Source organism: Miniopterus natalensis, chromosome 17 (assembly GCF_054644295.1).
Source record: "Miniopterus natalensis isolate mMinNat1 chromosome 17, mMinNat1.hap1, whole genome shotgun sequence".
Taxonomy (NCBI): Eukaryota; Metazoa; Chordata; class Mammalia; order Chiroptera; family Miniopteridae; genus Miniopterus; species Miniopterus natalensis.
Window position 1 is genome coordinate 13,737,211 of NC_142097.1, and position 24,878 is coordinate 13,762,088.

The 24,878-nt window shown below is 35.2% G+C and overlaps 1 protein-coding gene across 1 annotated transcript in view; it reads right to left on the reverse strand.

Annotated features, from left to right (window-relative positions):
* PAFAH1B1 (platelet activating factor acetylhydrolase 1b regulatory subunit 1) overlaps positions 1-24,878 on the reverse strand; it is a 60,209-nt gene that overhangs the window by 26,166 nt on the left and 9,165 nt on the right. Inside the window, exon 2 of the mRNA XM_016211151.2 lies at positions 6,811-7,033. Coding sequence (XP_016066637.1) covers positions 6,811-6,842 — 32 coding nt within the window. The 5' untranslated portion in view covers positions 6,843-7,033. The remainder of the gene's footprint in view (positions 1-6,810; positions 7,034-24,878) is intronic.

The following is a 24,878-nucleotide window of genomic DNA, read 5'->3' on the forward strand; positions in this document are numbered from 1 at the left end:
TATACCTTTAGAATTAGTATGGGTGAAGTCATAATATATGGTTGTCATTCCATTGCTGTCTGATGAATCATTTACTTGTCCCTCATCCCTTTTCATCACTCTCAAATACCTAATTGCATCTCACCCTTCAGCTGACCTCCAAAGTCATACAGGAAATAGGAACTACTTAACATGTATGTTTCTCAACTTCCTCAGCGGTATTTGTGGCACTGCCTTCCTGCTTCTACAATGTGTCTTTTTTTTCTGTCTAATACAATTCTCTAGAATATAGTAGAATCTTTCAGTAAAATGAAATGTGATGTGGCGCAATCAAAGGGCTTTGCATGAATTCTACAGAAAGTCAACAATTTTGACTCTGATGACATCTTGATTATCTTTAGGGATGTCTACATTTTGCTCTTGTCAACAAATGCTGAAACGTATTTTTGAGACAATAGCAATTTCATGATTTGGTTCAGACTCACAAAATAAAGCATTTGTTTTTATTTACTGGCTTACTGTTTTGACAAGTCTAACAACAAGAGGAGAAAATACCACTACTTCTACAGTATAGGATGTCATTACTTGTTACCTGGGATGAGCAGAATGTAATGCATTCTACTAAATGAAATATTTCTATTAAAAAACCTTCAAAGAATAAAAAGATTAAATATAACACAAACTAAGAATACTTTAATCTCCCTTTGAAAACTCAGATGACCTTTTATATTTTATAATCTTTTACCTCAAGGCAATAATATGGAACTTTTAATGATCATTATATGTGAAGTGATAACATAGTCAATGTGGTTATAAATTTCATTATTACCAACTTTTTAAAGTTTAAAAAACAGCAGAACCTAAAACCTCAAGTTGGATAAAAGCAGTATATTAAGAAGTTTATGTTTAAATATTTACTTTTATAGTCAATAAAAATATATAGTTGTTTTTATAAATATAAAAACCTGACATTGTGAGAGTATGAATTACAGTGACAATCTCATTTCAGCCCCTGCATCCAAGTCATTCATGTATTTTGCTTTTACTGCCCAGTATGAAGAAAATTCTAATTCATACAGGTTAGTACAAGGAGTAACTGGATTGAAACAGCTCAAAACTTGCAATCTCAGAGGAGTCTTCAACTAAACTGAGTCAAAAAATTTAAAAAGAAGTGGGAAATACCTGTTTGAAAGTTGAATCACTAACAAAAACAAAACATCACTCTATTATAGATCCTAATGCCAGACAAGAAGTGTCTAAAACTGTAAGCGCTAAAACTACTTGTAATAGGATACTGCCATGATGCAAGGTATTGTGCCCATGCTTGTCTTTACAACTATTCATAACATGATGACAATATGCATATGTGCCAGAGCACTGTCTGAGATCTAACTCAACTCCATAAACATGTGTTGCTGTAGTGTTTTCTCATGTATAATTTTAAATGTGTAGTAGGTAAGTGCAGCTCTTTACATTTTTAAACACCAGGGCAGAATCACTTTCTAATCAATACTAATTACATATAATGTTCAAATATATGCACAGGAAAAACCTGACTACCTCAACTAACTGCATAGGTTAGTTTATTAAAGTAAAACACATCTTAAAAATTTCTTAGTCATGAAAAGACATGGAGGAAATTGAAAACGCACATTGCTAAGTGAAAGAAGTCATTCTAAAAAGGCTACATACTGTATGATTCCAACTTTCTGAAAATGACAAAACTACAGAAACAGTAAAAAGATCAGTGGTTGCAAGGGGTTCTAAGAGAAGGAGAGATAAAAAATGTGGAACACGAGATTTTTAAGGCAATTAAGCTGTTTATAGGTAAAGCAGGATTTAAGAGAAAAGTAAAGAAAATCTGCTTTACATGTGCTGACCAGAATTAGCTAACAGAGATAATAAATTATACAAAAAAGGCTTGAAATCCTTTACAAAAGTCAAGCTCACCTGAGGAGGACCTGGAAAGCAGAGAGGCAAGCAACATGTCCTAAGAGGGCAAAAGACTGTACTAATATGGAAGGAAGGCATTCCAAGACAGCATACTCAATTTCAAGCTATTATTTCCCACAAATAGAGCTGTCTCAAAGATATCAGAATAAGGAAGGATGTAATATAGGACACATGCAGATTTTCTTAAGAGGAGGAGAAAAATAACAATGCAAATAACTTGAGAAGAATGTACGCTTTCAAGAGGAAAAATAACCCTAGAAAAAAGCAGAAAGTTATAGATGTTTACTCTCATAGCAATCTAAGGTAACATAAAACAAAAAAAGAGACAAAATAAAAGGAATCCAAAAGACATATGATAAAATCAAATATAATAAAAGATAGGGAATATAGTAGATAACACTGTAACAACTGTGTACGGTGCCAGGTGGGGGTTCTAGACTTATCAGGGGATCACTTCGTAAATTATATAAATGTCGAACCACTATGCCATACACCTGAAACAAATATTAAATAATGAATGTCAACTGTAATTGACCTAATAATAATAATAATAATAATAATAATAATAATAATAATATACAGGGTGTCCCAAAAAAATATATACACATTTTTTTCTGATAGCTCAATTGATGTTTCTTTCTTTTCAGATTTAACCCATTGGAATTAATAATTATTCAAAGTATGTATACATTTTGGGGGGACATCCTATATATATTTTAGGAAAATGTTCCTAAAATAAAGAACATCCAAATTCTAGCTTGGTGAACATACAAATAAAGAGAAAAAAATACTATGAATACCTTGATAGAAAAGCGACAAGAAACTGCAGGCTAACCTAAAACTTCTCCACTACCACCTACAATGTCAAAGGCTATCTATATTTTGTTTTTTTTTAAAAAAATCTATTAAAATTTTACTTTCATTAACAATAAATAATACATTTATCTTATATACTGAAACAATACTGTCACAAATCTTCATTCCACCTTTATCCAATCTCATTCTCTTCAGAAGCAACAACCACTGTTAACAATTTAGTATAGCCTTTCAAGCCTTCACCTGTGCATCTACACAGACATAGGCACAAAAGAAATAGGTAATATAGTTGTAAGGCGTGTTTAATATAAATATATCATACCATTTTATTTAGCAACCTGATTAATTCACTTAATAATAGATACACATAAACATACCACATTTTAAAACTGCTATATAGTATCTCATAGAATGGGTATAGGTTTTAGGTTGTTACCAGTTTTTTATCACTGAAAACAATGCAACAATCATCCTTTTACATAGCTATACCTAGAGAAATGTCTGCACATACACTAAAAAAAAGTTTTTATAATTATTAACTATTAGATCAAAGATTCTATTTTTAAAATATATTGTCAAACTGACCTTAAAAAAAATTCTAACAATGTATATATTCCCACCACCAATAGGAAAGAACCAATTTTTCCATACACTTGCTAGCAAAGGTGATTTTTCACTTTAGATAATAGCTTGGAGAACAAACTGTACCTTGTTTTGTTTACAGATGTTAAATATTATTTCATGTTTACTGGCCAATTTTTTGTTTTGTTTATGAATGGTCTTAGTATTATCTTTTTCTCATTTTTCTACTGGTTGTGATCATTTGCAGCAATTTTTAGGACTTCTTTATATTATTCTAGATGCCTTTTTTTTGCTACATGTGTTGCAAATATTTCCACAGCCAGTCCTTTGTATTTTAATTTTGTTTGAAATCTTTCTTCATGTGGAAAATTTATATTTTGATACAGTAAAATTTACCAATTTTCCTTTTTGTTTCCATGTTTAGTATCTTCAGGAAGTCCTTTTCTACCAAAACGGCAGTATTTCCTTCTATCACTTCTACATTGTTATTTTGTATGTGTTTAATATTTGGGCTTTAAAAAACTTATCTGGATTCAAGTTTATTTTTAGTACAACTTGTTGTGCTAACACTACTTGCCAAACAGCACATCTTTTCCCTACTTATGTGAAATGCCACCTTTCTCAGATGCAAAACTTCCACAGATAAACGGGCCTGCCTAACTTTGCCTACCCCAGCGTATTTTATTTACTAGCTTTACTATACTATACAACTAGTATACGTAGTTATATAACCTTATGCATATTCAAAACATTATATTACATTAACAAGGATGAGAAGGGAAGGACGCAGAAAACTGAAAAACTAGAAGAGATAAACCCAACTGTATTTTAAATGAATATAACCACAGGAAGAGGGAAAAATACAAAACAAAACTAATCCAAGTAATTTGCAAGCATAGTACAGTAAACCCTCACTTCACATCATCAATAGGTTCGTTGTAACTGCAATGAAATGACAGATGAAACCAATTTTACCATAGGCTAACTGATATAAAACAAGAGTTAAGTTCCTATGGCATTTCATCAACATTGTAATGAAACGAGATGCTGCTAGATGAAATGACGTTGAGGACCTGTTTGTATTTGATTATATATTCTCTGTCTTGGGCAGAGTAGATGGGGGAGAACTGTGCACAAATTCTGAACCCTCTCCAGGAGGTGTGTGTGTTTTTTAAGTAGTATGAGCATAATTCTGAAACTATTTTAGAAGTATTATAGGACTGAGCAAATGAGCTGGAAAGTCAGGGTCTCACTATAAAAGGAGAGATAACTATCACAGAGGGAAACATAAGAAAGAAACTTGTGGAAACAGACTGAAATTAGAAGTATCAGTTTAGCCTAATGATTTCTAAAATAAGTATGTGTACATGTGTATGTATATATCAGTGGTTCCAACTGGAGGAGATTCTGCCCTCCAGAGGACAGTGGCAACATCTGGAGACACCGTTAATTGTGGCATTTAGTGGGTAGAGGCCAAGGATGTTGCTAAACAACCAACAGTTTACAGGACAGCCCCCATAGCAAAGAATTATTTAGCCTAAATAGTCAATAGTGCCAAGATTGAGAAACCTTAGTACATATACATACCAAGTGTCTGTGCATGTACTTACATATACACTTATTTTCTAGTTCTGCCTACTTAAAGGGCCCAGAAGCAAAGACAACCCAGTAGCAACAAGTACATTTAGTGCCCATATCTTGATCTCTAATACTATTCCCCACTAAGAGGAATGAGGGCTTGTTGGAGCAATGGCTGATTTTAGGTTTAAGGCAGGACTGGTATACAATAAGCCTGGAATATCTTGTAATGCCAGAAAGGAAGGAAGTGCACATAAAAAATGATAGAGGCATATGTAAGAATCAACTGAAGAGTCTCCCATGGGACAATCTAGAACAATTCACGCAACAAAGCAGTCAGAATGGTAGTGAATGATAAAACTACTGGAAATATGAGAACCCATGAGTTCATACCAATAATGAAAAGTCAATAGACAAAAAGATCCCTTGATTACAGTAAAGTGCTTAGCGATGACTAGCAAATATAGAAAGAATAAGTGTTGAAAATCCATTACTTTGCAAACATTACTCTGAAATATTAATGCATGGTCTTAAAGTGTCACCCCCACTATTTGTTGAAAAGGAAGTAATAGTAACTATACAGTGGAGAAATCAGGCATCTTGACTGATAGGTCAAAATTAACATCACAATTGAGGGGTCATGAACATACTTACGCAATATTTTGGCCAAGGATGCATAACCTGAATCTAATCATGAGGAAACATTAGACAAATGCAAAATGCGGAACATTCTATTAAAAGGGGAGGGGGGGCTTCAAAAATATCTATGTCATAAAAGACAAAGAAAGGTTGAGGACATGTTCCAGATCAAATGCCACTTATGACAACTGAACACAATAGCTAATCCTGGACTGGATGGTATACTAGAGAGGATTAAAATGTTGCCATAAAGGACATTATTGGGTCAACTGACAAAACTGGAACATGGAAGGCAGATCAAATAAAAGTATTGTTTCAATGTTAACTTTACTGAAATTGCTAGCTGTACTGTGGCTTTATAGAAGAATACCCTTACTCTTAAGAACTACACACTAACGTATCTGGGAGAAAGGTCTTTGATGTATGCAACTTACTCTCATATGGTTTAGGAAAAAAATGGTGTGTGTGTGTGCTGTGTGAGAGTAAGTTGTGTGTATACACACACAGCTAGAGTACAAATAATACAAAATGTTACCAATAAGTGAATCTGGATAAAATGTATATAAATATTCTTTGTACTAATCTTACAAACATATAAATTTGAAATTATTCCCGATTATACCGTTTTTTAAAAAGCCACAGGAAATTTAAAAAACCTAGAACACAAAGCTAAATATTTTCCACTATATTCTTCACCTACAAAAATAGAATGCTATAAAATCCTATATAATAGCAGTGGTCAAATCATTTTCATGCCTATCTAGTTAATGAATTTTGTTAATGAATTTGCATTAACTATTATGTTAGCCACCCTCTAAAGTTCAAATCCTGGAGCAGTCAAAAGATGATAAAAAATACAATAAGGCAAAGGAAAGACCTTAGCAATAACAACAAAAAAGCTTTCATTTTTCTAACACATGGATCCAGATAAAAAAATCTAGAAGTGTTTTGAAGCACCTATCTTCCAAATGAACATAATGATATATTTAAGACAAACTTGAGATCAAACTTATCCCAAGTAACCTGTTTGTTTTGCTTTGAACTTATACACAATAAGGTCACAAGAGTAAATGGTGCTATGTCAAAGACAGACCCAGTTTTAACATTAGACCAAAATGCCCACATCAATATTTGAACACTTCTAACAATAGTTTTAATTTGAGAACAGCTCTCCCAAAGCTGTATTTTAATTTACTTTGTCCTTTATGAGACACACACACACACACACACACACACACACACACATAAAACAGAGAAACTTACAGTTCATCTCGTTGTCTCTGGGACAGCACCATTTTGGCTGTAATGTCAAGCTTATTTGATATAGTGGTATGTCCCCTTCCTTTGGGAGATCAAAAAGCTTTGCGATCCCTGGATTTATAATTAAATATTCCACTAAGTGACTTCCACGCAGGGGAAGATGATTCTTTTACAAGTGAATTCAACCAGCAACCAGGAGATATTCAACAAGTAAGATTCATTCCACCTAAGGAAAAAGAGAAAAAAGATTATTTCTTTCACTTAGAATTTAAATTATTTCTAAACTATTACTTGCAGTACAATATACTTTCAAAAATGAGGTTTTATTGTGATGCTAATATGAATATTAGGTGATATTTTCAACCTACTGTGAAAATCAATGCCAAAAGTATAGAGTATTTTTAATTATCTTAGTTTTCAGCATTACTTTTAAATTTACCCACAACCTACCAGTCACCCGCCAGACATATTGATACTAATTTTATTAAGTTTCAAATATTAACATATAACTTCTCTAGAAGGCTGTAATTCTCCCTTAAAGACAATAAATAAACATAAAAAACTCTAATTTACAAAAAAGCTATAATCTGAAAAAGGTATGAGAGATGATTTCATAAACTGTCTATAAATCAAAAGATGCCAACAATAACTGAAATGCCTTAAAGATAAATGTTAGTTACCAATAATCTTAGAATATCTAAATGTAAATAAACTATTTAGTAATCTAATGCCCTCTTCAGTAATGCATTTAATCAAGAAATAAGTTAATACTATTTTTATTTTGTGTCCTTTAGAATCATGTTTTAAAAATAAAAAACTGAATGAGCGACCCTAGATTTTATATACTCACACAGTAATCCAATTCTCCAACCTAGTTTTTAGCTATTACTTAATATTTCAGAGCCCTTTATAATTATAATACTATAAAATCAATCAAATATCAGCTCAATGAATAAATGTAGATAAAAGAAAAATCAAACTTTCTTAAAGAATTATTCTTCAAACTTCCCATTTTACAAAAAAATTAGTTTGTCTTATCACGCTGTACAAAACAGCTAGGTAGGCCGAGCTGGGTGTGGCTCAGAGGTTGAGCATCAACAACCTAGGATCCAAGAGATCGAAGTTTGATTCCCAAACAGGGTACATGCCCGGGTTGTGCGCTCGATCCCCAGTCCAGGTGCAATCAATGGTGACTTTCATTACTGATGTTTCTCCCCTCCTCCCCCTTCCTCTATCTGAAATCAATAAAAAGAGATATTTTTAAAAAAATAGCTAGGTAGAATTTCTACTGTATTTAGGAAATACATGAGATAATCTTATTAAAATGCAGACTATTGGTATATACAAAATTCAATTGGAAGGGACACTTTAAAGAAATAGGAAATCATCCTCCAAATGAAATGAACATCTAATGAAGAGCCTGTGGGACCACCAATATATCAAGAGAGACAGCATGGATTGAGAAAAAGATCTTTTATTATCTTTAATGGTTCTTCTAACCTGGAGGCCAGCTAGCTCAAAATGATAGCTGAAAACCATCACTACACCACTATGTCTAAATCACCGAAATATGACTGTAGCAATAAATTGGGGATTGAGAACCAAACAATGGGCAACCCAGAAAACCATCCCTCGTTGGTATTTAACAACTCCTAATTATTTAGGTCTCACTTTTCAAAGCCTTAATTGTCACCAAGTTAAAGCATCTAGGGTCTCATACACTCTGACAAAGGTCACAGTAGGATAATGATTTGATGGTGGTGATTATCTGAACTGTCTACAGGTTTCTATTAACTGGAACAATGGTAATCCACTGATAGAGAAGTAATATAAATCAAAGTGAAAAATCTACTATGTTATGTATATTACAGGCTTTAATTTAATTATGGAGAGACTATTTGTCAAAAAAGCAAATCAATGTACAAAACTAACAGTACTGGAATATGGGGATTATCTAATAACAATAAAAACAAGATATAAAATCACTGGATGTACCTTGAATGTATACTGATGTACTACATAAATTAATTTATTCATTCAGCAAACATTTACAAAACACTATGTATGTGCCAGGCACCAGGTTAAATGAGGGGGGAAACTTGGTGTTTACATTTAAGAAGTTAGTCTACTGGAAGAGTTATCCAAGGAGCAACTGAAACTGTGCGAAGTGTGACAAGTATTACCAAGAAACAAGCTCAGGTCTTTACAATTTGTCCTAGGAGCAATGGGGAGCCTTTAGACAAGTTTTTTAGAAAAATCATTCTCACTTTTATAATGAAGAATGGACCAGAAAGACTGGAAAGGAAGAGATCAGATAGGCGGCTTGCAGTAACAGAAGTGACAGATGATGCGTATTCACAGTAGCATAGCAGCAGTAAATGAAGAGAATTAGATGAACGTAAGTTATTTACCACGAAAATCTTACAGGGTTGGTGACTAGATGTGGGCAGCAAGAAAGTGAGAAAGGTCAGCCAAGGAGTCTAGAATAACTTCCATATATTTCTGGTTAAAACTAAGTTGAACAGAAAATGTGTTAGGGGATGAGGAAAGTATGATTCATTCCACTTTAGATATGTTAACTCCAAGGTGCCTGTGAGATTGCTAGTAGGAAGTTGTACAAACAAGTTAGCTTTGAAGAGAACTAACCTACAGAAATGAAGGCTTAGTACTAAACAGCTGAAAGATGAAATAATTGAAGCCATGACAATGGATGAGACTGACCCATGAAGAATGTGTACAGCAAGATAAGTAGAGACAGGCAGAGCAACACCAACACTTAAAATAACATCAACAAAAAACCCTGAATCTGTAACTGAGGCTGAGAGAAAGAAGTAAAAATAAAAACAGGAGAGAGCATGTCTCAGAAGCCAAGGAAGTATTTCAAGAAGAAGAGGCAATCAACAGTACCCATTAAAAAAAAAAACAAAAAAACAGTACCCAAGCTTATCCAACTATTAAGCAAAATAAGGTCTGAAATGGGTCTGCTCCATTAAGTATAGAGCTCACTGATAACTCTGATGACAATGGTTTCAGTAAAATAGTAGGGACGCAGTTTTAACATGGCAAAAACCGTATTTAAGTGGGCTGATGAGTACAAAGAGATGAAGTGAAGACGGTACCATAAATAAATATCTTAGAAAGAGATGGAAACGTTGAAAATCCATTTTTTCCAGTTGTTTTATTTCAACCAAGTGAGATATTTAAATGCTAATGGTAGAGAGAGAAAAAGGACACAGGGAAAATGAAGAAAGGAATTAAGAATTTTAATATCACCATTTTTACCCCCTAATCAATCAAAGGCAGACAACTAGGCATGATGTATATACCCTTTGAAAGAATAACATTACACAACCTATAAAGTATTCTTGCCACAAAATCAAATCTGAATCTGTTCAAGTATCTGGCTCTAACTATCAATATATATTTTTTTTGTGATCCTCATCTGAGGATATTTTTTCCATTGCTTTGCAGAAAGTGGAAGGGAGGGAGGGGGAAAACAGGGAGGGAGAGGGGGACAGAGAAACATCGATGTGAGAGAGACACATCGACTAGTTGCCTCCCGCACTCGCCCCAACCGGGGGTGGGGAGCAAACCTGCAACCCAGGTTCATGCCCTTGGCCGGGAATCAAACCTGGGACCCTGATCCCTGGCCCTGGTCAGGCCAAGTGTGGGAGGCTACCAATTGATACATCTCTCTCACATCGATGTTTCTGTTTCTTTCTCTCTCTCTCTCCCCCTCTCTCCCTTCCACTCTCTCTAAAAAGGAATGGAAAAATATCCTCAGATGAGGATTCAAAATAAAACAAAAAACAAAAAAAACGGAGACCCTTCAGTGTTCAGTCTGACACTCTAACCACTGTGCAATACCAGCCAGGGCCCCAATTATCAATTTGCAAGAAGTATAGTGGGCAGAATATGTTAAGGACACCATGGGATATAACCAGAAATATTCAGACTGTGAAAAGCCCTATAAAATAAATGACCCAATTTCTTAAAATAAATTCCAAGGAAAGAAAAAGGGTTAGAAAGGGAAACATATATTAAAAGAGAAGTGACATATCCAACAACTGCAATTTATAAATCTTATTTAGATCTGGATTCAAAAAATTACTTGTAAAATAATTATTTGTAAAATAAACAAACCTGTGAATAAACACTTGGGGAAATCTGAACATTGATTGGATGTCCAATGATATTAAAGAATAAGTGTGAATTTTTCAAGAGTATTAATAGTATTGTGGTTATGTTTAAGTCTTTTAGAAATACACATAAAAAATTATCAGTTAAATGATATGTCTGGAATTTGCTTCAAAAACTTTGGGTGGAAAGAGTAGATGGCAGGAGATATACGAAACAAGATTGGATTTGAGTTGATAACTGTTGAAACTGGGTAATGGGTACAAAGAGGGTTCATCACACTATTCTCTAATTTTGTTTAAGGGTCTGGTATTTTCTATAACAGTCTTTTTTTAAAAATCAGAGGGAGGCCCTGGCCAAGTAGCTCAGTTGGTTAGTGTTATCCCAATACGCCAAGGTTGCAGGTTTGATCTACAGTCAGGGCATGTACAACAATCAACCAATGACTGAATAAATAAGTGGAACAACAAACTGCTGTCTCTGTCTCCCCATTCCCCCATTTCTTCACTCTCTCTCTCTAAAATCAATCAGTAAATTAAAAAAAAATTTAACTCAAAAGGAAATACTCAGTAGAACATGGAACTAAGGCAGGAGGAAGAGAAAGGAATGCAATCCACATGTACAAGCCTTCCACATAAAGATGGGTCACCCTTTCTCCCACTGTGTTAGAAAGAAGAAAAAGATGCAAATATGGTGTGGTTTTTTTAAGATTTTTTTATTGGTTTTTAGAGAAAGGATGGGAGAGGGAGAGAAAGAAACATCAACCTGCATGCCGTCGACCTGGAATCAAACCAGCAACCCTTCAGTGCATGGGACATCCAACCAACTGAGCCACACGGGCCAGGGCACAAATATGTTTTTATATTTTGGGAAAATAGGAAGTAAGGTCATTTGCTGAGTAGACCGGGTAAGGAAGAAGGTATTAAGAGGCTTGAAATAGGTGCTATGGAGAGCAAAGAAATGCAAGAGGAAGAACATTTTTTAGATGGGGGACTGAATTTTTAGTGGTACCAATGTACAAAGAACGTGATTTTTTTTAAGCAAGTTATGTAGTTTGGCTGCAGACACAGAAATGTTGCATATTTAGAGATCTAGGGTTGGGGTAAGGGTTTGTAAGGTATGTGTGATGAATGCATAATCAGAGATGAAATAATGAATCAAAGCCTAAACTGCACTGTGCAGAAAGTGAAAATAGGAAAGAAAAATAGAAGACTAGAGGGATCAAGAAGAAGGTCTCTACATACAACCTGGAAGAAGAGTCAGAGAGAATGTGATAAATTAAATTTAAGACTTCTCAATTTGGTGTTAACTATAATTAACTTTGTTATTATTAATTGTATGCTAATAATGTTTTTACTACAACTAGCTAAATATTGAGAATACATAGTAAAGAGAGACAAGAATATGATGAGCACTAAATGCATATGAAGAAAATGTGGGCTTAAGTCTGTCAACAACTCTATAACCCTGAATAGGTCATCTAACTTTTTTGGAAAGTAGGTAACATCTAAGGCCCCTTTTAACTCAGATTATTTCATCCTCTGTCAATTTCCTATCATTAAACTTTCCTACCTTTAATACATATTTTTTGCTATCAGAAAGTGTAAGTATGTGATGAGCTATCATACTTAAGAATATAAAGCACCTTTCCAGTTATCTTTTAGCTTAACATTTTAACATATAATTGCAAAATATCACATGACAACAGAAATAAATTATTCTCAAATGGGTAAAGGAGATAGTTTGAAGTATTTCGCAATTAACAACCAATAACCAACAGTACAAATGAACCAAGCAATACTGTCCTACCACCTGGTGGAGTTCTTAACCATTTATTTGTTTGTTTATTGGGGGAGGGAAGATTCCCACTGGATTCCTTTGAGAATGTGGTGAAAGCCTAGATCTTTTCCCTCAAAGAAGCACTTATAAACATAGACAAAATATTACATGCATTTTAAGAAGGTTCACAAATTCTCCCAAAGTCAACATAATGAATGAAAAGACTTAACATTTTTGAAATATATTTTGGCAGTCCCTTCTAAGCTACTTGTAAATATTACAAACATATTTCAAAGAAGTCTCATTTATTCATATGCATATCAACATCCAGGCATTAATTTGAGAGATCAGACCTGCGCTGCCTAAGCACTAGAAACCGAGGCTTTCGTAGGATGCTTTTCGGACTGCAGAATTTTTTTTTTTAATGTGTCTTTATTGATTTCAGAGGGAGAGAGACAGAAACATCATTGATCAGCTGCCTCCTGCATGCCCCCTACTGGGGACAGACCCTACAACCTGGACATGTGCCCTGACCGGGAATCGAACTGCGATCTCTTGGATCATAGGAGGAAGCTCAACTGCTGAGCCACACCGGCCGGGTGGAATGCAGAATTCTCTAGCATTCTATATTCTAATATTCTAATATTCTATCCACTTATCTGCTACACCAAAGCAACTTAGACAACAATGTTTTACTACTTGGGTAAGTACTTCACCACAGAAAGAGAAAGGGGAAAAGTAAAAAAGATGAAATAACATCACATTAAAAAATAATCTTATACAACAGGAGTGGTGAGAGGCTTATTAATTTAAATTCTTATTTCAATGTGTTAACATAGGTTTCACACTTATCAAAACAACCTTTATAAAATATTATTTCATTAATAATCTATTTCATACATTGGTCTTTGTCAACTAGGAGTTTATTAAATTGGGAAAAATAATACAGAAAATAAAGGATGTGTGTGAAGGCCTGGCCTGGCCGTTGTGGCTCAGCAACTGAGTGTAGACCCAGGAACCAAGAGGTCACCAGTTCAATTCCTGGTCAGGGCATATACCCTGGATGCTGGCTTGATCCCCAGTAGGGGGTGCGCAGGAGGCAGCCAATCGATGATATTTCTATCGATGTTTCTATCTCTCTGTCCCTCCTCCCTTCCTCTCTCTCTAAAATTCAATAAAAACATTAAATAAATAAAAAAGACGTGTGAGGGAAAACAAACAGTAGAGGAGTATTAACATAAAAAATGGAAATAATCAGATTTACTTATTAGATGTAGAAGTAGGCATTTAAGAGGGCCACTTAAAGGCAAGACATTCAGTAAATGGATGATTGTCGATGGCTCCTGCTTTTATGAAATTGATACTTTACAATGCTTTATTTTATTGTTTTAGGTTAAAACTGCAGTTATATCAGGTATTAAATCTGGATTTGGTATCATGGGCATTTAGCAAGAGTGAAGGCATTCTGGGCTTGTGGTTTTTTTCTTTAACAAAACAAATTTATTAACACGTGTATGTCAATGTAAGAAACATCCAAACTTGCAAAGGCTTTTTATAAGAGTTTATTTGAACCAAAACTGAATTAAGGAAGGAATGTAAGGAAAATTACATGAGGGTGGGAGAAAGCAAGATGAGGATGGGATTACAGAATAGTTAACAAAATTATGTGCATTCTTGAGGGTGGTCATGCTTATTCCAGGGATGTGTTAACCTAGATGGACAAGAACAGTGGGTAGGGCTTTCTTAAGGCAAAGAGAAACCTTTTACTAGGGAAATTATAGGCCTGGGGCGTGACTGCCCACCGTATGTGCCCAGTTGGGAATTTATGATCAGGTCACCCTGTGAGGTTACTTTCCATAGAACCCCACCCACCTTTTTTTTGTCTACATATATATGGGAGATACCTGTGGGAAAATGAGCAACTCTCCTAGGAGGCTCAGAATTAACCATCTACAGTTAAGACAAAGGAGAGAAGGGTATAGAGGAGGCCTGTTACGGGGCAGGGAAGAGGAAAAGTATGGTGAAGTAAGTACAGTTCAGATACCCAATGCTTTATTTAAAGGGGGTCAGATTATCTACCTTGTGTAAACAGCACATAATCCTAATCCAAACATTTTCCAGATATAGCAATGAGGCAAGGCAGAAGCTACTGTCAATATAAGTACCTTTTCAGACTAGCCAATTTTTAAATAAAATTTGTTGTTTCCCAATAAACTGTGTTTCATGATACTCTACAAATAATCAAAATTTTAGAATAGTTCCAAAAATCAGAATTTTTCTCAAATTCAATAATGACACATAAGATATTTTATTGATCTGTATAATTATTCATATTATAGAAATACCCCTTTCTATTGTTACCACTTCATTCAATTATCTTCACATAGATTATATACACAATAATCCAATGAAGAAAACAAAAGCTAATCTTTTCATAAAAGGTAGTAAAACATATTTGTCTATAATTTAACTAATTAAGATCTCAACTTGAGTAAGGCAAACAAAAGCTACTTTCTTAGGTTATGCTGGCTATACAAGACATTTAATTTTAAAAGAGTCAGATCAAGATTTAAAGAGCACAGATAACCAGCATCCAACAAAAAAGAGAAATAAAACTGTTATTCATATCACATGTCTAATAATCTATTTTTTAGAAAATCAAAAAAGAATCAAACTGAAATATCTTGTAAGAGAATACTGAGGTAGAATATAGTAAAGTCACAAAAAAGTTAGAGAATTAGACAAAAATTTTTTATTTACAACCTGTACATTTCTATTCTAAGGTGAATGTTACAGTTCCAAGAATGTTCCGAATGCAAGGTACAACACTATCTTTCTTTAGGATTATAACTTATTAACTATAAATTGCTATGCTGTTCAATTCTTCCAACACACAGCAAAGAAACATCTTCATTTAACAGATGAGGGAACAAGTTCACTATGCTTAGGTCATGTATCCAAGGTCAAACAGCTAGACAGCAGCAGGGCCGATTCAAATCAGGTTTGTTTTTTACTCTCACATCAACAGTTTCAAACAGTAGGAATGAGGGCAGAGAGGAGGCCAAATAGGCAGGATTCCCTTTTTACCTGTTTATGTACTGGGTTTCTGTGCAAGAGTTTTTGGGGTAAAAGTTTCCAGTACAAAGATAAATTTGAAAAATCACTGATTCCACCTTATGCTGCCTCCCACATTCTTTGTAACTATATACATGCTATCTCTAGTACCAGACTAACCTCCTTAGGGGCAAACACTGAACTGAATTTGTCACTCTAGTATCAGGTATAGTGTCCGGCATGCAACAAATGTTTGTTAAGGAATCAAAGTTTGAAAGCAAAACTTTTCAAATAATTATATTTCCACAGTTATAGGCAATTATAAATAATTTATAACTGCATAGCAATTTATAGTTAATAAATTCTTTCATATATATTATCTTCTTAAAAAGAGAAACTAAGCTGAACTTTTTAAAATGTTTTCCAAAAAGGACAAATTTATTCAATATTCAAAACTTTATTTTAATAAAATATTATCCAACAACTGACACACCAGTATTGGCAAAAGAAATTAACAATGTTTTATTTTCTTGTTTTGATTGCCATACCGAAATACAATTAGGGTTAAGCCATATAGAACTGCCAATAATGGCAATTACACAGGTTCAACCAAATACTTATCAATGGTACTTAAACAGCATTAGCAAAGTTCTAAGCAGCTAGCATAAGGAGCAGAACTGGGATTTATTTACATAGTTTTGGCAAAAAAAAAAATTAAGCAAACAGTAACTCCCTCCTCTGATTTAATAGTCCTTTGTACATACATATATTTAAAACTTCTCATACTACACTCTAATTATCTGCCTTGATGGTGTCTCAACAACTGTCCTCCAAAGCTGCAACATATTTATTCCTTGTTGTATTTCTACCAAATATCATGGTAATTAACACGTAGTATCTAGTGTTTTTAAATGACTACAATAGGTATCATAGTAAAACTAAAAATCTACTGTGTTCTCAGAACTTTTAGATGCACAGTATCACTTGATTCTTATCCTCTTTTTTAAAAAATTCAAAAAAATCAAAATCTGAAATATGGGCAAGCATCAAAGTCCAGCTGGTTTTGACAGAATTTTCTTTTTAAAGACTGAACACTAACACATCAGAAAAAGTAAACCAATTAATGTATCAAAGAAATTAAAATCCTGTAGAAAAATGAATTGGCTGTCTTAACTTTATAATGAAACTTTAAAATTTAAAGACCTTTTGATCTTCCAATATTCACATTACCCTTCTGGTTTCTGCCTAAAATTGCTACATTTTCAAGTGAGAATTAGACAAACATAACCACAACAGCCCTGCATATCTGATTTTTTAAAAGTCAAACCAGGTCACACACAAAAATCCATTGCCTTAAAATAAGAAGAAAAGCTTGCTAATAATTTCCAAGCACACAAATAATAATAGAAGACATACTGTTCTATGTGCATTTCTTAACCATAAGGTATGGTGAATACTAATGCAGTAGCCTAAAGAAATTACAAGGCAGAAATCACTAATTCTTAAGAAAGGGAGCAATGTTCTAAAACTGATTATTTCATGGTGATTGTTTTGGAGATAACATATGCAATACTAAAGTAGGGGGAGGCTGGAAGTCAATGACAGAGGCTTGGACTAGGATAGACGCATTTTGGAATGGTCTGGGGGAAAACACAACTTTGTGTTCAGACTGCAATTATACAAAAGTAGAATTTTTATTTTATTTTATTGATTTTAAAGAGAGGAAGGAGGGAAGAGAGAGAAAAACATCAATTTGTTGTTCCACTTATTTATGCATTCATTAGTTGCTTCTTGTATGTGCCCTGACCAGAGAGACATTGAACCCACAACCTTGGCGTACAGGGACGACACTCTAACCAACTCACCTACCAGCCAGGATTGAATTTTTTTGACACAGTTCACTAGCTGCTCTTGGAAGATGGCATTCTCCAGGACATGATCAGTCCTAAAGGTAGATCTCTTGTTTACATCCAAGAACAACTGTCCAAGTGTTATGACAACCCAACTGGAAAACCTGCAGTATCTCAACTGAACTAATTTCTAGTTTATACTATTATCCCCACCAATACCTGCCTCCAATAATTGAAACAAATAATTGAGAAATAACTACATTCTTGGTGTCAATTATTCAATTTACTTACTGAGGATGAACCAAAGTACCCAGTATTCAAACCAAACAATACATATCTGTATTATGTGCCTCATCTATGGAAAGCTACATGTGACATAAAAGCAATGTTTAGTCCCTGTCCATAAGAAATTTACAATATAGTTAAAGATGTGAGCTATACATATCCTTTTATTCATTCATTGACTATTATGCTAGGCTCTGTCTATGAGGTTTTAAAATAAGAATGAATAAAATGTAATCCACCCCCCTAAGGGAACGTATAATCTAGTTAGAGTGAGATGGGAGGGTAGGGACTGGAAAGGTGACAAAGAGAATATAACATGAGCTGAGGACTGACCATGTCAGCTTTTTAAACTGAAAGGCTAAAGGTGATGAAAATGATTGGCAATTTTTTGAGGCGGGTTTTGGAGAAAGAGATATGTTGAATATAACATGACAACAAAATAGTCAAATACAAAATTATTTTTTTCTTTTTTTAATGTTTTTATTGATTTTTTTAGAGAGAGAGGAAGGGAGAGGGAGAGAAACATCAATTTGGGAGAGAAACACCAATCGTTTGCCTCCCTTATGCACCCCAATCAGGGATTGACCTCGATTATGTGCCCTGACCAGGAATCGAACCAGAGACTTTTCCATTCATGAAATGACGCTCAACCAACTGAGCCACACTAGCCAGGGCACAAAATTATTTTAAGTAATTTGAAAATACATTATTGCTGAAAAGTTGAAGCTAAAGATAGCAAACTGAGAAATACAAAAAGCAGACATCAGTAAGAAACTAAAGCGGTTTCAACTCTGAATTAAAGAGATTCAGCAGCAAAGGTAACAAGAACTGTAGTTCTAGTAGGACTAAAGAAAAAAAACCCTTATTTTTAAACAAAGGGAGTCTTGAGCACAATGTGAAGAAAGAAGAGGCAGAGCCATGTATTAGTATGTTTCTTGAGGGTAGAGGCCATATCTATTACACACATAAAAACAATACCTCCTTACAGTTAATCTATGCTGAAAACTACCGTGAGTCCTGATGCATAGAAATGCTCTTCTACTGAAGCAATTACTTTCCAGGAGCATAAAACAGGATTGTGTAGTGGTCCCTTTTTCTTGAAATCTATTTCTTAATGACTTTACCATTTTGGGATACTCTGAAGAATACTTGCTCTGTCCATCTTCAAACAAGAAGATAGGGATGTACCAGATTCGAAATTATTTTTTAAGAAGAATCTTAACCTACAAGCACTTTAACAAATTCTATTTGGGTAAAACTAGGTTTTCACAAAAAATATATAAATGTAGTATGTATTTGATGTATAGAACATCCACACTTTAGGTACTTGCCAAGGAGCTTAATTTCAATCCGCACCAAGAACTGGGTTGAGGGAAATTATATCCACTAGTCAGATATCAAAGGACAATTTAGCTACTCTTTCAGACTGACCCTCACATGATGTGGTTGGTCTTCCCATAGAGTGTTGTTAAATACTAGACATCCATCTACCTTAGAGATATTGATGAGGGTAATGGTAATTACACATAATCCTCTTACTGGGGACCCCTATGAGAAATTCTAGTCTGATAGAGCCAAGTGGTTGTCTTTCTGAACTAACTGGTTTCTTTTTACCTTAACATTGTGAAAAATAACCTAACAGGTTTATTCTTCCTGCTAGCTTATAGAAAGTTCAGAGTCAAATTTGTGCTATGCCTGTAGCAAAAATATTGTGATATTCAGTCTAGATTCTAATTCCAATTTAGTCTTACCCTTTTTGTTTCTTCTGTCTCTTCACTTTTAATCTGTGGTATCTGTAGTTTATACATCTTTATAAATTGCCTTAAATAAAGGGTTACAAATCAAATACAAACTAACTTGGCAAGTAAAAGTGTGAATCAGCTAGAAATAAGACAACAGTGGTAGAACTGGGTTTTTTAGTAAATTCAATTAAAACCAAAATCACTAAGCACACAAAACATGTTTGTGATCTGAATCCTGGACCATCCATTTGTAGCCTCTGGATAAGATACTTAAATACAGTGCTGAGCCCTGGCTGGGCAGCTCAGTTGGTTAGAGCATTGTACCAATATGTCAGGATTGAAGGTTAGATTTCCAGTCAGGGCACATACAAAAAGCAACTAATGAATGCATAAATGAGTGGAACAACAAATCAATGTTTCTCTTACTCTCAAAAATCAATTAAAAAAAGTTTTTTAAATACAGTGCTTTGCCTGGTTGGCAGGGCTCAGTGGTTGAGTGACAACCGATGAACCAGGCCACAGTTTGATTCCTGGTCAGGGCACATGCCCAGGTTTTGGGCTCGACCCCCAGTAGGGGGAGTGGAGGCAGCCAATCAAACATATTTAAATGACTCTCTCTCCTCACTGCTGCTTCTATCTCGTTCCCTCTCTCTGAAATCAATAAAAAATATAGTGCTGAATATTAAAAAAATACAGTGCTGAATATTTCTCAAAAATCAATAAAAAATGTAAAAAATATATACATAGACAGTGCTACTAGATAGGATGGTCAAGGAGGTTAAACCTGTGTTCCCTCTGCTTAAAACCTTTCTGGAGCAAGGATATATATAACAGCTATAAGAACAGGTAAATATCTTGCATTTGCACAGAACTTCATTTCTTCTTCCTATCTTTTTTTTGCCCCATTGCTTTTCTAAGAGGGAGGGAGGGAGGGAGAAAGGGAGGGGAGGAAAGGGGGGGGAGAGAGAGAGAGAGAGAGAGAAACATCGACTGGTTGCCTCCTGCACACACCCCGACCAGGGCGGGGAACCAAGCCTGCAACAGAGGTACGTGACCTTGGCGGGAACCCTTCAGGCTGCAGGCCAATGCTCTAACCATTGAGCCAAACCAGCTAGTGCTCTTCCTATCTTTTTGATCTTCAACTGGGCTGTGTTGCATCCATCATACCTATTTGCACAAAAATGCAGAGATCACAAACTGTCTACAGAAAACAATGCAGGTAATGCAAATGATCGAAGCAGGCAAGGTTGTAATCTTTCCATACAGGACTCATTTTGTTCACATACAAATCTTTCCATACGGGTCTCATTTTGTTCACATACTAATCTTATTACAATATTCTTCACTTACAGAGAAATATACTGTTCTACCTTTTCTTGAATATTGTAATTGCTCAGCTTTACTTTTTTCCATTTTTATAGAAATGTCTATAGATAAGTATTTCTTCACTATAAACAACAGTGGAAGAGCAATCAGTAAAAGTAACAGGGAGTGGTGTAAGGCTTTGTTTCCCTGGAGAGCTTATGCCGATCTAAAGGAGGGCAGCTGTGACTCAGCGTGGGCCAATAGTTGCCATGGCAAAATGTGGGCCACACTGTTGCCAGAGCTTCTAATTTTTCTGGATAATCCAAAAACAGAGACTTAAATAGCTAACTGTCAACTCAAAAATTTTTTTAACTATGCAAGGCCAAGAGAAATGCACTTACAGACTTAGTTTGGCCTGTAGGCTGACAGTATGCAACCCCTGGCTCAGTACTGAATAAATATGTATAGGTTTTTGAAGAGTTGAAGAGACTGAATTTATGGTCTAAAATTGATGCCAACAATATTATCCATTTTACTTATTCAAAGCATAAAAATATTTAATTAGCCTTAGAATTAACTGCAATGTAAAAACAATTTTATCATCTTTTCTGCAGATACCTTCTCATGTTTACTGCAGCACTGTCTGTAAGTGAAAATGTACAAACAACCTAAACACCATTTCTGTAGTGTAGATAAAATGAAACTATAGTATAGCCCTGAATGGAGTTACTCAGTGGTTAGAGCATCAGCCCACACACGGAAAGGTCATGGGTTCAATTCCCAGTTAAGGGCACCATACCTGGGTTGCAGGTACATCTCTGGCCCAAGTCAGGGCAAGAGTGGGAGGCAACCAATCTATGTGTCTGTCTGTCTCTCTCACATCGATGTCGATTTCTTTCTCTTTCTCTCTCTCCCCCTCCCTCCCCCCTCCTTTCCACTCTCTCTAAAAAAAATACATCAATGGACAAAAAATATCCTCAGGTGAGGATTAAAAAATAATAAAAAAATAAAATGACCATCTCCCATGTCCATTCCAGCTCATTCAAGGTTCGGTTTAAATATCATCTTTCCCAACTGTCTTTAGTGGGGAGATTTGATGGGCCCTGCAAACAGCCTAAGTGACAGATACCATACACAATGTACACCATTATAATCCAGGACCCAGATTTAAAAGCTACACTGGATTTCCTACCCATTTAATTATTTCATTAAGAATCTAGGAAAAATTCAAATTCAAGAAAGCTCTAAATTCATTAAAGATTTTTCCCCTTTTATAAAACTGAATGACACCAAAAAAAAAAAAAAATCGTTAAATTTGACAAATCTAGAAATAGGGAGGGGAGCTAAGATTTATCCAAGGAGCCGGGCCGGCATGGCTCAGTGGTTGAGCATCGACACATGAACCAGGAGGTCAGGGCATATGCCCTGGTTTGGGCTTGACTCCAGCAGGGGGCATGCAGAAGGCAGCCGATCAATGACACACTCTCATTACTGATGTTTCTATCTCTCTCTCCCTCTCCCTTCCTCTCTCTAAAATCAATAAAAGCATATTAAAAAAAATTATTCAAGGAATGAATAGATGATAAAATATTCTGGCTATCAAAGTTTATCATTTAACAAATTTTAATGCTTTTAATGATTCAGCAGTCACTTCAAATTTTTACAGTAGCACTATGGTGCTATTATCTTTATCATTATAATCCTAACATAAAGATATAACATAAAAATAACATAAAATCATTATTCAAGCTTTCTGGCTCTTCGGACTTGGGCTAAATGAGACTTTTCTGCATAATGATATATCCTTAAAAAAAATTATCTCCACCCACGAGAAAAATAGCAAAGGCCTATAAATTTAAAGAAATTTCAGGCTGCTGGTTCTCATTTTTATGGAACCATCACAATATGCCCCCAAAACCTCAAATATCACTAGCATAGAAAACATCTAAGATCCAAAGTATTTAAAATATCACTTTAAAAATGTTAGAAATAATACTTCATGTGGGAGTCAACCCTGACTCCTTTCTTCCTTCCTATATAATTATCTAATCACTTACCTTGATCTGCAGTTTATTTCTCTATTCTTACCGCTACTTAACCATAGTTTATACCATCATCTTTCACCTGGACTAATTTCAACCAGTCTCCCTAAATCTAGTCTTGGCCTGTTAACATCTACTCTCTAAACAGCCTCCAGAGCCATCTATTTAAAATACAATCTGACCATATATATCACTTCTCCACTTAAAACCACCCTTCATTGGCTCCCTATTTTTTATTTATTTAACAAATATTTACATAGCAGTTACTATATGCTAGTCACTGCTTTAAGTGTTTTACAAGTATTCATTTTCTCCTCACAACTACCTATAAGAATTGAAACAACTAGCCTTTATACCTATAAAGTTGACCCTTGAAAAACTGGAGGGTTTAGGGCTGCTGACACCCCCTCCCCCCCAACCCCATGCAGTCAAAAATCCATGTGTAACTCTTTACTACCCCAAAACTTAACTGTAATTGTTCCTTGGTCTCTGCAGGGGACTGATTCCAGCACTCTCCAAGTCTCTTAAATAAAATGGCATAGAACAATGCACGCAGTCCACCCTCCACATCTGAGGATTCCCAGTGGCAGATGTGAAACCCGGATATGGAGGGCCAACTATATATTTACTGAAAAAAGCCCATATATAAGTGGACCCAAGCAGTTCAAACCTCTGTTGTTCAAGGGTCAATTGTATACATGTACATATAAAATTATATAATACAGCTGTGTAAGCAGCAGAGCTGGAAACTAAACCCACACACTTTAGGCTCCAGAGTCAGGGCTCTTAATCACTACACAATGCTGCCTTCTCCCTATTTCCTACAGCCCACACACTTTAACACAATTTATAAAATCGTTTCATCTCATTTCTAATCAAGCCCCACTTTGCTCACATTCCAGTAACACTGAAAACCTTGTAATGTATGCCTTTCCTCTCCCCACTTTGTGACCTTGATGATTCTAATGTTGTCTGTCCCATCTGTAGCATCTTCTAGTACTTCAGTACAGCTCCTACAACAGAGTGCACTGAATACATTCTGACGAAAGAATGCTTTATAAAATGCCTTACAAGATTAGTGAGCAATAATAAACAAAAATGTTCTATTATTTATTACACTGGTAGACATAATAAAACACAAAACACCAAATGTTTCAGAATACAAGTCTCCAATACACCTAATGGTTATCCTGTAAAAACACACACAAACAACAATAACCAAAAAAACCTTTCCCCAAATTCAGTCCTCTCTTAATTCTTTCTTGTTCCTTCATAACACCCACATCTACTTGACAGCCCAAACAAACCGAAGAACACACCTCAATTCCTGACTTTCCAAATTCCTTGTCTCTCCCACTTCCCATATCCAACTGGTTACTAATTATATACATACTGCATCTCTCTCAAATCCATTCTTTCAACCTGCATTGCTAAATAGTCTCCTCACAGGTCTACCTGCCTCCATCCACTCCATGAGTTGCATCTTCCACAATGCTAGCAGTGCCTTTCTATAAAGGATATCTAATGATGTCAGTTAACATTAACTTAAAATCCTCCACTGCCACCTCAAAGGGCAAAAGCAGTGGTTATCAGAAACAATCAACTAGGGAGCTTATTAAAAATGCAGAGATTGATGTTCACTCTCTCTGGAGTACGCAGTGCTTTTCCCTCTTCTTCTTACCCCAGGAGCGTTACCTTAGCCTTTCTTTCTCCTAAGCTCCAAGGGCCATTCTTTTACTTCTGTAACTTGTTTCCTGAGCCCATGCAGCCAAGCTGGCTCACTTCTTTCTACCTCTGTGACTTTCTAACTAAACTTTCTCCTTCGATTTGAGTTCCTTGGCTCTTCTTTCTTTGCAGAACTCAAGTACCAAGGTTGC